This window comes from Ananas comosus, linkage group 10, assembly GCF_001540865.1.
Source record: "Ananas comosus cultivar F153 linkage group 10, ASM154086v1, whole genome shotgun sequence".
Classification (NCBI taxonomy): domain Eukaryota; kingdom Viridiplantae; phylum Streptophyta; class Magnoliopsida; order Poales; family Bromeliaceae; genus Ananas; species Ananas comosus.
The window spans coordinates 12,637,516-12,651,757 of NC_033630.1; the positions used below are offsets into that span (position 1 = coordinate 12,637,516).

The window sequence follows — 14,242 nt, forward strand, 5'->3', positions numbered from 1 at the left end:
CTATATCCAAGGATCGAAAGAATTTTTATGAAATTTTAGTATTAAAAAAAATAGAATTGTGATAAAACTAGTGCGATTAAATTGATCCGACCATTGGATGAATTACTCTTACATGGGACAAACATAGGAGGCATCTATTAAGCATGGACAAGAAGAGGTGCAACTTGCCATTGTTTTAGAACCTACTCATGCAACTTGCCATGCAATATTGTTTATAATCTACTCAACTACCGTAAAATAATAATGATATATAAGGGCAAATTACGCAGTCCTCAAACTATGAGGTATGTGATGCTTGGTCCTCGAACCGTACATATCGTTGATGTAAAAGTAATATAACATTGTAATTATTGGCGCATCATTAATCCTAATACTGCTTTATCACTTCTATATTAACAATACGTTAATATTTAGTCAACTATATAAATTGAATTGTAAATAAGAAAATGCAGTTTGAGTACAGATGGTACTGGACAAGCTAACGGGAGGATTCAATTGTAATAATTCTAAAAAAGTTTGAATCAGAAATTATAATAAATTAGAGTTCGATGATCAAAACGTCACTCGACTCATAGTTTGAGAACCAAACGTGCTATTTACCTGATAATGATATAATATAATATATATATATAATAATTGACACAATTAGCCGTCGCCCTTATATATATATATATATATATATAGAGTTGAGCTAGAATACTCTCGATAGTAAACGGAGCATTTTACTATCGAGTTGTTTTCGATGATAGAGCTTCCNTAATACTGCTTTATCACTTCTATATTAACAATACGTTAATATTTAGTCAACTATATAAATTGAATTGTAAATAAGAAAATACAATTTGAATACAGATGGTACTAGACAAGCTAACGGGAGGATTCAATTGTAATAATTCTACAAAAGTTTGAATCAGAAATTATAATAAATTAGAGTTTGATGATCAAAACATCACTCGACTCGTAGTTTGAGAACCAAACGTGCTATTTACCCTGATAATGATATAATATAATATATATAATAATTGACACAATTAGCCATCGCCCTTTTATATATATATATATATATATATATATATATAAAATCTTTTCTTATAATTAAGATATAAAATGTACCGGCACAAGTCGACAAATAATACCAATACTAATCTATACCTTCTTATTGACTTGAGTCAGTGAACATTGACAACAAATACTACCTTCTCTAGATAGCAACTCCCTCAAAAGTTGTTCTGAAACCTGCTGGGTTACCGACCATTCCTAAGAGCTTGGTGGTTGGTATCCGAGGCCCAAGTTTGAATCCTAGTTGATTCATATTTCTAGCTAAGTTTATTTTTAAATGAAATTAACGTAACGGATAGCGTGCTACCTATCTCTTAAAAAAAAAAAATCTGCTGGGTTAAGGCTCCTGCTGGGTTAAGGCTTCTACTAAATATTATTAGTGACCCAAAATGTGTTTGGTTAATGGGATCGAATCCAACCAAAAATTAAGTTTAAGTTAAATAGTTGGAGCAACTTCTTTTATTTTATATATATATATAGGCCGTCGCTACTATTATATTATGAGCATTTGAGCCCTCGTACTCATAAATTGTTTTCGATGATGGAGCTTCCGAATCGACGATTCACTCTTTTAAATATGATCTAGAGTATTTAAAACTTCTAGAAAATAAATTTCGTAAATTTTTTAAATCATAATAAAGTCCATCAAGCAGGGATAAAATGAACGGTCAAAATCGAACGACGTCCTAAAAAAAGGATGATCGGATCCTTCAATTCTAGATCGGAGTTATTGAACTTTATCTAGGTAGTGAATAGAATTTTCTATCAAAAATTCAACAAATTTCAATTCATTCACACCGTTAAACTAGCAAGAATCCCATATTGACCATTAAAAATTATCAAAAATTTGTGACCTCTTTATCTTAAGGTAAATGATGTCGGAAAATTATAAAATTTGATTTCTAGAAGTTTTAAATGCTGTAAATAACGTTTAACGGTATGGATCGTCGATTCGAAAGCTCTATCATCGAAAATGATTTATGAGTACGAGAGCGATCGTACTCATAATAGTATAGTAGCTGGACCCTATATATATTATTAATATATATATATATATAATATATACTATTATAGTTGATGTGGGCTAACTATTAGTAGTAAAATTCGCATTATTAGTACCATTTTTTAGCCGATTGATACCAACTCTTTTCATGACTTTCTAACCATTGGATTTAAATAGTAATAAGCCCAGTGAGGACCACTCAACCCTAGGGGGAACCACACAAACTCTACTGACTAATTCATATCCTAACACTACAATTTTTCATAACCAAGTTTAAAAACTGTGATAGCAAAATAAAAGCATTTTACCTATTATATAATTGCTAGTTTCCAGTAATTCTATATATATATATATATACGTATATATATATATATATAATATATATATATATTAGCATTCTAAATTTTGAGTTGATCTGAAATGCTAACTGGTACAAACGGATGTTCTTGTCATTTATTTGTTTTCTGATGATGGGCATCCAAATGATGATTGGCCAACGTGAACATGATTATACCACTTGAAGCATCTAAAAATTAATTTTCATACTTTATTGTATTATTTTTTTGTCTATCAAGTGCATAAAAATAAACGGCATGAAAATAAAATATTCTTTAAAAGTGTGATAAAAGAATCTTGTATCAAAGATCGAGAAATGTAGATCTTCTTCTAAATAGTTACAAAATTTTCAAACAAAATTCAATTAATTGAATATTTTTAAAACTATTAAACGAAGAAAACGATCTGATATCGACTAATTAAAAATTATAAATTCTGAAATTTTTTGATCATTTAGGTATAATATCGAAAAGAATTATAAAATTTCATTTCTAAATACTTAATGTATATATTATTTCAATGATACCGATCGATTGATTTGGAGGTTCCATTAGGCGAAAAAACAAATTAATAGTGGCAATATAAGTCGCGTTTACTATCGATAGCACTTCCAACTCAAAACTCCTAATTCATATCATATTATCAAACAAGGCGAAACAATACCCCGCATTGAATGAGTGTACACGTGATTATGAATCCATGCATACGGATAGTATATATCTGATGCTCAAAACTGCTTTATTTGAATAACAAAGTCATGCGATAATTTCGCGCAACATATGAGGTTTCCATGAATTTTGATCGACGTCGCGTGTAATTAGCAGTAAAATATTGGCGCTCAACCGGTTTGACATAATTAAAAATTGGTGACGTGACATGTCAGATTTGCGGTAAAGCTATAGTAGATCTGACATAAGTTTATGGCTCATCATATATAATATATATTAATATATATATGTTTGGACAAAGATATTTCATCAGACCTGCAGTGTATGTCTTGAAACGTCAGTTTTGTTTGTGTAAGAAAAAGACGAATCTTTCCGCTTGTGTGTGGACTATCGAAATATATATGATATATAATATGAGATGAGCTATAAAGTTATGTCAATGACTATTAGCTCTGCAAAATTCTGACATTCACATATACGCAATTTTAATTAATCGATTAATAGGCAATCGCAATAAAATTTAACGACAGAAACATAAAAAGACATGATTAAATTTCTATTGCTGTTAATTTTTTGTGGAGAAGGCCTTAATTAATTTCATAATATAGAGTAGTTCATATACCTCATCATTTGTTAGTTTGTACTGTACAAATTAATTTGCATGTGGCACATAAAGTACTGGTACATAAGTCTATAACCGTACAATTTGCGCGTCACAATGCTAAAATGCACATACATTATTAATTTTTTTTAATAAAGATCTTTAAAAGTAGTATCTGTGGCAATACTAAAAATATATAAATTGCGGCATCTCCCTTGATCAAGGTTTACTTTATTGCACAATAATACCATGAAAATGTGAAAAATTAACAGTAACAACATAAATATAGTATAGTTGTACTACAAGGACAAAATTAAAACACCCAAATTCACATACAAACATCACATAAATTTCAGGTTTACATGATCTTTAGTTTACACTGTAGAAAACATAATAATAATACATTAAGACAGAAAAAAGATGAAAACATAATACATTTTAATGACCACAATGAGGGCACACTAAGCACATCCCTTTCTCACAACACCAGTTAACAATCCACACAATAGCAATATATATAGAATAGCATACCCATTAACAATTTTTTTTTTTTTCATTTTGTTTTTTTTTTTTTTTTGCTTTTTTTCTTTTGGATGGCCACACCAACTCTTTGACAACAACTAACAATCCACATAACAGCAACACCCATTAATAAACATTTTATTTCCCCCAATCTTCAGAAGCGAAAAAAAAAAGCCCATCATCAATTACCTGCAGAAAAGATGGTGAAGCAGACATAGAATTAGAACACTAAAAAGTGAGCACAATGAGAAATAAATTGATACGTAACGTTCAAATACATTAGAATGATACAATTTGAATTGCAAGATCATGAATCTTATCCTTTGAATTTTGGAATTCATGGAAAATTACTGCAAGAGAACTGATATAAAATACTTAATTTCTTACCACACTTTTGAAAATGTAGGAATTAAAGTAAGGGAAGTAATGCATCTGAACCATGTTGATTTAGGATTAAGATTCGAAAATGACAACGATTAGAGAATAGTGCTGTAGGATTGTATCACAACACCTTCAATATAAACCCCAATCCTAGAACCAAATTACATGCAAGCACTTAATTACTGATTCTACATTTGATGGCCCGAAAGAGAAAATTTTGAAAGAGTAGCTTACATAGAAGTGCATGACGAGTACAGAAGCGAATGCATCCACATACTAGTCGGTAGATAGACGAGTGATTAGAAAGTACTTCAATCCAAAACTAGGTCAGTTGATCATTTTAAATCCAATCTCAGAACACACAGGCAAGGTGTAGAGAAGTTTGAAGTACTTCAAGATTTTCGCTGATTCATCAAGAGACTGTGATCAACTTTTGCACTATTGAGGAGAAAAAAAGAATAAAAAGATTAGGAATTCAAAGTTTGCCAATTTGTAAGAACAGGAAGGCGATACATACCTCTTTTCTACATTACAGAGCATGTTCCGTAGTTGTCATCTACAGGGATGCCGCCAAGCAAACGCACTCCCGAAATCGGGTCGGTGTTTACGGATCCCTCCTCTAAAAGCGGGCATTCGTGTATTAGTAAACTCTTGAGTGACCCGGGCAAATTCGCCACTGATTGTAGCTTTGGGCAGTTCTGCAGAATGAGAAATTCTAGAGAGTGCAGTTCCTGCAAATCCACCAAGGATGAGAGGCCAGAACAATGCTCGATCCTCAAGGAGTGAAGAGATTGGAGGTTGCGAAACTGTAACGATGCCGTTTGCGTATGACATTGAGTAATCGTAAGACGAGATAGACGTGGCAAATTTGCATTGGCTAGGATTTCATCTGCGTCTGCACAAGACTCAAAAAGGATAGACTGCAAGGAGGACGGCAGCACAGCAGTTTCAATGTCCAGGCAGGGGCATCCGATTAGAAGGAGATTTCCAAGACGGCGGAGGGATCTTATACCACCCAGCGAAGTGAGAGCCCAGCAGTCGCTCAGACGTAAAGTTTGGAGTGATTTTAAGTTGGCAAGGACGTCCGCAGACGGTAGACGGGTTATCATTTTGAGATCTGCTAACAACAGCTGCGTAAGGGAGGGGAGGTTTTGTAGGCATACCGACAATGCGTGGTCGGTCATGTTGCATCCCTCGAGCCGGAGCCTAGTAATGGTAGAGGGCAAAAGCAATTTGGCCTCATTTTGTCTGTTGTAAATTAATTCCGTTTTTCGCTCATGCGTCGCCAACCATCTCCCCCACACAGCGGCAATATCCGCATCGGCGGCAGGCACACTTTTGTTATGCTCTCGGCCATTCATTGCGGCTATGAAATTCCTCATTTCTCTTTCGTTGTGGACTAAGTCTTCTTTATATTGGTGTCGGAACCATTCCTGCGTCCTGTTCCTCATGACCTCTCCTATGGATCTCTTGTCATCTTGGCTCAACTGCAGGTCTTCATTTGTTACGAAGGTGAGAAATGGTGCACGAAATATTGCGATGTTTTGAAGCCTCGGAGGAAGGGTGTGTACTGCTTTAAGTATAGTAATATGCCGAAGCTCAAGTGATCTGCAATAAGGGTAAAGCTGGTCCATAGGTGGGAGCTCTTCAAGCATTCCACACCTCCTCAGCGCAAGTTCTTGAATATTGCGTGTTTGATATTCAGGCCAAGACGGACATGACTGTCCTCGGTACCCATCTAACATCAGGCTGGTAAGATAGGGAGGCAATTGGAGGCCCTCGAGAATTTCAACATCCAAATTAGAATTTACATTGTCCTCACCATCGCGCCATGCCAACTGGAGCGTATCAAGATGCTTCTTTTCTTTCAAATTGGCTGCAATGGCACTCTCCTTGCTCTCAACATTCTCAAGATTAGCAATACGCAAGCATCCTCGAAGCTCATTCAAGTTCTGTAGTTGCTCTAGCTCATATCCTTTTTCCTTTCTCACCGGAAAATTTTCTAGGCCTTGCAAGGAAGTTAACTTGCGAATGTCAGGTATCGCCGAAATTATATCAGAATTTGCCTCTAGATACCTCAAGCTAACCAAGTTATTAAGACGTTTAGGAAGCGAGCTAGCGCTTTTTATTCGCAGCACCTGTAACTGATACAGAGTACACACCGACTCTGGCAACATGAACTCTCTAGTACTTGATACCTGTAGGATGCGAAGGAGCTTCATTTCACTTATAAACTCTGCCAAATTTTCTAGATTTAACTCCAAAACCAGCACGCGCAATTTTTTTAGGCTGAACTGTTTAAGCTGTTGGAGATGTTGGTTACACCATCTGCTTTTGACTTGATGCCTTCCCCTCTTGTGACGATTAGGGTGCGGAGTTTCTTTAGTTTGCAAATTTCCTCCTTATTCTCGTTCAGTTTGTTAGCCGGTATGCACAGATGGCGAATAGTTGACGGGATCTCGCTTTGACGATCACCTTCTATTCTAACACAATAGTTGCGAGAAACCTTTTCTGCTAGATCATACAACAATTCATGCAACGTATAGTAGCTGACAAACTTATATGCCCCAGAGGAGTAGCTGACTCTGTTATGACGCTGAATGTAGAATCTGGACACCAACTCATTTAGGTAATTAATGCCTACATCCTCCATCCTCTTTTTCTGATCATCCGGCTTGATAAAACCTTGCGCCATCCAGAGCTGGACCAGTTGTAAAGCTTCAAACGTGTGGCCTCTAGGATACAGGCTACAGTATGAGAAGCAACGCTGAAGATGTGCAGGCAAATGCCGATAACCCCACATCATTGCTTTGGTTTTGTCGTCAGACCAGTCCTCTTCTGCAATCCTTTCCAAATATGCATGCAAATTACCTTGTGAACGAAAGAGGCGAGCCATCTCCGTAGCGATCGTCTTGCCGACCATCTCGGCGGCCGTAGGGTCCTTGTTCAACTTCTTAGCAACTGTCTTGCATTTCTCTTCTAACTCTTCTCTTAAGTGAGAAAAGATTTCCCCGCTAGGCAATGCGTAGTGAATGAAAAGATCCGAAAAGTAATTCTCTTCCATATCTTCCAACGGGACAATGTGTTCTACAGCAGCACCAATAGCAGCAGCAATCTTTCTCGGCGCATCGTCCGTCTGAGACGTAACTAAAATCTTGCTCCCCGGCGAACAACAACATTTGCTTAAGCATCTTAGTGTTTTCCAATTATTCTCGTGGTCTTCTCCGTCGCACCAAACATCATCTATCACAAGCAGGAACTTCTTCTCGTTTAGCTTTTCGTTTATTTTCAGCTGTAGCGCTTCAAGCGAGCTAAGGTTACCAAGATCTTCTTGAGGCTCGCTTGCAGTAGAAGCCCGTTGTATGATCTCTTTCATAATTTCGGATGCGTTGGAATTGCAAGATGCGTAGACCCACATGATGGGATCAAAATGTTGTCTGTCACCTAGTTCGCTCCTCAACTGGTCACAAACGTACTGTGCAAGAGCAGTCTTCCCGACCCCCGGGCGACCAACTATGGCAATTATAGGGAGGCCTGCTGCAGGTTCTATCTCCAAACACCGAATGATTTCATCACGATCTTCGTCGCGGCCGAACACTCTCTGCGGAGGCACTGAGATGGTCTGCCTGCTGTCTGCTGCCTCAGGCTGTGCGCCTAACAAAGTGCTGAGTTTCTCGGCTTCGCCGGCGATCTTTTTCAGCTTCTTCAGCCTTCGCTTCAGCTTGATTTTTTGAGGCGACAGCATGTCCAGGCCGCCTTTTATCACCCATTTCACAGGTTTTGGTATGTGAAAAAAGGAAGAAGAACGTACCGGATTATTACTTGGCCTCTTACCACTGCTCCTCCTCCTTGCGGCCGCCGCAGCCTTGCGTTTGAGGCGGTTGTAGTTGAGGAGGTCCAGCGCGTCCTCCGCACCGTCGTAAGCGTCTTTCAGCCTCTGCAGCCAGCCCTCCACCTCGCTCCGGTGCGGGCTGCCTTCCGCTTCCTCGATCACCGATTTCAGCACCGGCAGGACGGTGTCCCTCACCTTCCGCAGCTTCTTCTCCGCATTGATGCCTAAGCTGAGGTAGCCTTCGGCGAGCAGCTTCGCCACCAGCGGAGACGCCACCCATCCCAGCGCTGCTAATATGATCGGCACTTCTACTCCCGACATTCTCGCGCCAGCAAGCTGAGAACAGAGAGCTGGGTACGTAGCTGCCGGCTGAGAATTAACGGCATCAGAGAATAATTTTATTATTAATCCCTGCACTCTGGCGTTCGTTCAATCTAGAGGCATAAAAATTACAACTTACTAATCACGTACGTTTGTCTCTTTTTACATGAGTATATTATAAAGCAATGCTATTCAATGATGCCCTATAATAATATAAGCTCTCTATGCTCTAATAAATATACTCTTTTAATTAATTTTTGAGCTCTGGGGTCTATATTAATTAGGGATAACTTCAAAAATCCCCCCTATGATTTCACCTTTTCTCGTTCCAGTATCATGTGGTTTAAAGTGTATCAATTTGCCCCCCTTGGTTTCGTTTTTCTCTTTTTTTAATCAATTTTATTGTTTTTTTTTCCTTAAATCGTTGACAAAATTAATATTAAGAGGTACTAAAATAAATATTCGATAAATCTATATAGGTATCTGAAGTTTTTTGTATATAATTTAACGAAATATTAAGAAAAAAAGCTGTCGAAAAGATAAAAATAAAATTACAGGAGGGCATATTGATACACTTTAAACTACAGGGTACTAAAGTAAGAAAGTGTGAAACTACAGTGTGGGTTTTTGAAGTTTTTCCTATTAATTATACACATTCCCATCCAAAGTCTTTTGTCTTGTCAACTTTTATTAAATAAAGAAATTAAAAGTTTAAACAATTTTATCAATATTGGAAGGATAGAATGTAAATCATGCAAACTTTTGTTTCAAGTGTACATCTATCTAGGGGTGTAAATTTTAATTACAATCCACCAGTATAAGGATCGCAATAATTTTTTTTAAATTTTTAGTATTAAAAAAAAGAATTGCGATAAGACTAGTAATTAGTGCTATATATAAAACTGACTCTTGCATTCATTGCTTGTACATGAAACAAACATATAGGGCATCTATCTATTCACATGGTCAAGAAGAGATGCAACTTGGCATTGTTTATAATCTATTCAACTACTGAAAAATAATAATGATATATATAAGGGCAAATTGCATGTTTGTCTTCAAACTATGAGACACGTAATATTTTAGCCGTCTAGTATATAGTTGATATAAAAGTGACATAACGTCGTAATTATTGGTACATCATTAATCGCAAATACTACTACATCACTTATCCATTAATAATGCATCGATATTCAGTCAACTAAAATTAAATTGTAACATTTGATTGTACTGACTCTGAAAGTTCAAATAAAAAATTATAATGAATTAAAGTTTGAGAATCATAGTATCATCCGACTTATAGTCTGGGGACAAAACGTGTAATTTACCCCTAATAATAATAATAATTGACTCAGCTAGGCCCTCGCCATTATCGATGCTTATATATAGTTTATACTGACTTGAGTCCGTGCTGGGTTTTTTTTTTTCTAGAAAAAAAATTAGTATGTTACATATTTTATTTATTTTATTTAGAAATAAATTTAACTAAAAATATAAATTAATTAAGTTTCGAACTTGAGACCTCGGATACCAACCATCAAGTGCTTTGCTATTTATACTAGAGACAATTGATTGCCAAGGATTATTATTAAGCAATCCTATCTTATAATATAGGCTTTCTTATGGTTAGAAATAACGCTCTTAATATTATTATTAGTTATTATTATTATTACTTTATTTATTCTATTATTTATTAATATTGTATTGAAATTAGGAATATCATTTCCTTATCGCGAGAAAAAGTGGCATTTATTATTTTTAACTAAAATTTTTAATTATTCTTTATTTAGCAATACTATCTATATACCTCAAAAAATGGTGCACAGTATACAGACCACAACTCCCGGAAGCCTTTTGCCTCTGTCAATCTTTTTAAAAATATATATTGAATAACAAAGGATAATTAGGAAAAATTCTTTTTTTTTTTTTCTGATTTTGATAAATTGAATAAAAAATCGTTTTATGTAAGGAGGTTAAGCTAATTATATATATATGGTGAATCATGAATGGTAAGAAAACTAATATAGTATATAATAATATAAGAAATGTCTAATATCCTATGAAATATTTATATAAAGTAACATATATATTACAATTTTAAAATTTTTTGTAAATATATATATTAGAATGATCGGATATAAATTATATATTTTTATTTGGGGTGTATATCTAGCTATCTGCGTACCAAAAGAGAGGAATTAATGTATATTTTAATTAATTACGGCTTACCCATCTAAAGATTGAAGTAAACATAGGAGGCATCCATCGGCAAGCCAAGAAGAGATGCATTAGTACAGTACTCTAGTATAAGAATAGCAATGAGCAAATAAAAATATAGATAACTGTTGTAAATAGAAATGTTATAATTATAACATAGATATTGTTGGATGTTTCTCCATATTTAATTACCGAATTCGATTTTGTACCCTTATTCGTCAGAATTTTTACGATACGTATAACGATCCGATCCGCGAGCAATAATAATTTGTTGGGCTCAAATCACGGGCCAAAATATTTGAAGCCTAATTATTATTATTAGCATGCGAGGTCTCAGATATTCTAATTAAAATTAATTTTCTATCGACGTTATAGACTCTCCTTTTTAAGACCCTCACATTTTCCTCATGTCCAAACCCAATAAAAATTTTCTTCATGTCCAAACCCAATAAAAAATTATCAGGTGATACGAGATTTTAGAGGTGACTCCTATGAATTCAAGCGGTGGCTCCTATCAAACCCATTAGTATATCGCCTTTTAAGATCCTGATGTTCTCCTCAGATCCAAACCCAATAAAAAATTATTAGGCAATGTGAGATTCTAAATGTGGCTTCTATAGATTCAAGAGGTGACTCTCACTAAATCTATTAGTGTAGCACTTTATTTGGCATAGCACTTAGCTCTCATTTTTTCTCAAAAAAAAAAAATTCACTTAGCTCTCATACGTTCGACTGGTATACGGTTCTGATACCAATTATAATAACTCAATCTGCTATTAATAATAACTCGTTGGGTCTCAGCTAGCGGCCCAAAATATTTAAGCTCAGTTATTATTATTAATGTGCAAAACTTTATATATATATATATATATATATATATATATATATATATATATATATATATATATATATATATCCTGAACTTTTTGCGAAGTTTCACTTTACCCCTCGAANTCCCCTGAACTTTTTGCGAAGTTTCACTTTACCCCTCGAATTCCTAAAATGGACATTTAACCCTCTAAACTTTAATATTTCATTCATGTTACCCCTTCCGTCAGTTTTCCGTCAAGCTCCGTTAATCGGAATCTGACGGAAAGGGTTAAACGAATGAAATATTAGAGTTTAGGGTATTAAATGTCTATTTTAGGAGTTTGGGGGGTTAAGTGAAACTCGCCAAAAGTTCAGGAGATAGCAGTGCAATTTACCCTGTAGCACTCTTGACTATAAATTATTTTATTATAATATGTTACTTATGAATTGACTACTAACTTTCAAGTTAATGATCATGCTTGATTTTGAATTTATATATATATTTTATCCTAAAATAAATTATACCATAATTTATCCTATATTTTATTGTAATAAAATAAAATCGAAAAAATAAATTAGTATGACTTAAAGATAAGAAAAGAGCGATACTAACTACCTACGATGCTCGAACACTTTACTGTCCTGGTGTACTCGCTAATATAATTGATTTATAATAGATGTCCTCACTAGGATATAGAGATTTTAATTCTCAGTTAATTTTCTGTAATACTCGTTTGTCCCTTTTATCTTTAGAAGTATTGTTATAGAAAAATCACTTATTTTTTATGAAACTATGCAATGTAATTTTATTGGAGGCTAAAATAAAATTTTTGTACTTAATTTCAGCCAATTAAAAATTTTTAACATAAAAATATAAAATAATATTTTATTAGAAAATACACTTATTTTTTATGAAACTATGCAATATAATTGTATTGTAACCGAAAATAAAATTTTTGTATTTCATTTCAGCCAATTAAAAATTTTTAATATAAAAATATAAAATAATATTTTATAATATTTTAGAACAATACTTCTAAAGATAAAAGGGACAATCGAGTACTATAGAAAATTACTGAGAATTAAAATTTCTATATCCGAATGAGGTCACCTCTTATAAATCAACCATATTAGCGAGTACACTAGAACAGTAGAGTGTTCGAGTATCGTAGGTAGTTAGAATCGCTCTTTTCTTATCTTTAAGCCACTTTAATTTATTTTTTTCAATTTTATTTTATTACAATAAAATATAGGATAAATTATTGTATGATTTATTTTAGGATAAAAAATATATATAAATTCAAAATCAAGTATGATCATTAACTTGAGAGCTAGTAGTCAATCCATAAGTTTGCGAGTTTCACTTAACCCCCCAAACTCGTAAAATAGACATTTAACACCCTAAACTCTAATATTTCATTCGTTTTCTCTTCCGTCAGTTTTCATTAACGGAGCTTGACGAAAAACTGACGAAAAAAGTAACATGAATAAAATATTAAAATTTAGAGGGTTAGATGTCTATTTTAAGAGTTCGAGAGGTAAAGTAAAACTTCACCAAAAGTTTAGAAAATAATAATACAATTTNNNCTCGATCTCGACTACTTAAATTTGTAATGTATAGTTATACAAAGGGTGTGTATCTCTCTCCTCTAATGGTCTCGGAGGACGCAAAGTATCGGCTAAGATATGGACTTACCGAAAAGAGGTTGAAGGCGCTGTGATACTTCATGAAATCGTCGGTGTTAGTCAAAAATGCCCTAAATGAGGGTACAAAGGGGTACGATTTTTATGTAACAATTTTTTTCTCCTATAATTTTTTTTTTTATCTTTCGTTATTTTTTATTAAATTATAATTTTATTCTAAATATTTTAAAATATTTTTTATATTATTAAATTTAATCAAATATGATTATATCCGCCGCATCGCACAGGTTGCTACACTAATCATTAATTATAAATACTACTAAATTATTTTTGCATTAATAATGCATCAATATTTAGTTAATCAGAATTTGATTATATGATTGGCGTAATTAATTATAAAATTCTAAAAGTTCAAGCCAAAAATGACAACCAATTAAAATTTGAGGATCACAATATCACACGATTCATAGTTTGAGAACCAAACATGCAACTTACCTTAATATCAATACAAATAATGAAAGTTGAGTATGTACGGCGCCCTCCCCGCGTTTCGCGGGGGCTTCTGCGCTCGCGAGGAAGAGAGAAAGAGAGAGAGAGAGAGGAGAGAGAGAGCAGACAAAGAGAGAGAGGGAGAGAGAGGGAGAGAGAGCAGACAGAGAGAGAGAGGGAGAGAGAGAGCAGACAGAGAGAGAGAGAGAGAGAGATAGAGAGAGCAGATAGAGAGAGAGAGAGGTAGAGAGAGAAGGGGGGACACGGGGGCCCCAAGGGCCCGCGTGTAGAGAGAGAGGGGGGACACGGCGGGCCCAGGGTACCCGACCCGCGCCCCCCGCGCGCGGGGGCGCGCGGGA

General features: G+C 34.7%; 2 protein-coding genes across 4 annotated transcripts in view; both read right to left on the reverse strand.

Moving 5' to 3' along the window:
* Positions 1-14,242, reverse strand: part of LOC109716108 (putative disease resistance protein At3g14460) — a 31,399-nt gene that overhangs the window by 16,522 nt on the left and 635 nt on the right. The window lies entirely within an intron of this gene.
* On the reverse strand, positions 4,001-6,869 carry LOC109716111. Of its 3 annotated transcripts, none has more exons than XR_002217836.1 (3): positions 5,088-6,869; positions 4,805-4,974; positions 4,001-4,378 (listed from the first exon to the last, which is right to left on the reverse strand). XR_002217836.1 is itself a non-coding variant. In XM_020241426.1 (2 exons), the coding sequence occupies exon 1, from the start codon at positions 6,790-6,792 to the stop codon at positions 5,095-5,097; it is 1,698 nt and encodes a 565-aa protein (XP_020097015.1). In that variant the 5' UTR covers positions 6,793-6,869; the 3' UTR covers positions 4,001-4,378; positions 5,088-5,094. The 3 variants fall into 3 exon arrangements, 1 of the variants encoding a protein (XP_020097015.1); XR_002217835.1 differs by having other exon boundaries at positions 4,805-5,008; XM_020241426.1 differs by lacking the exon at positions 4,805-4,974.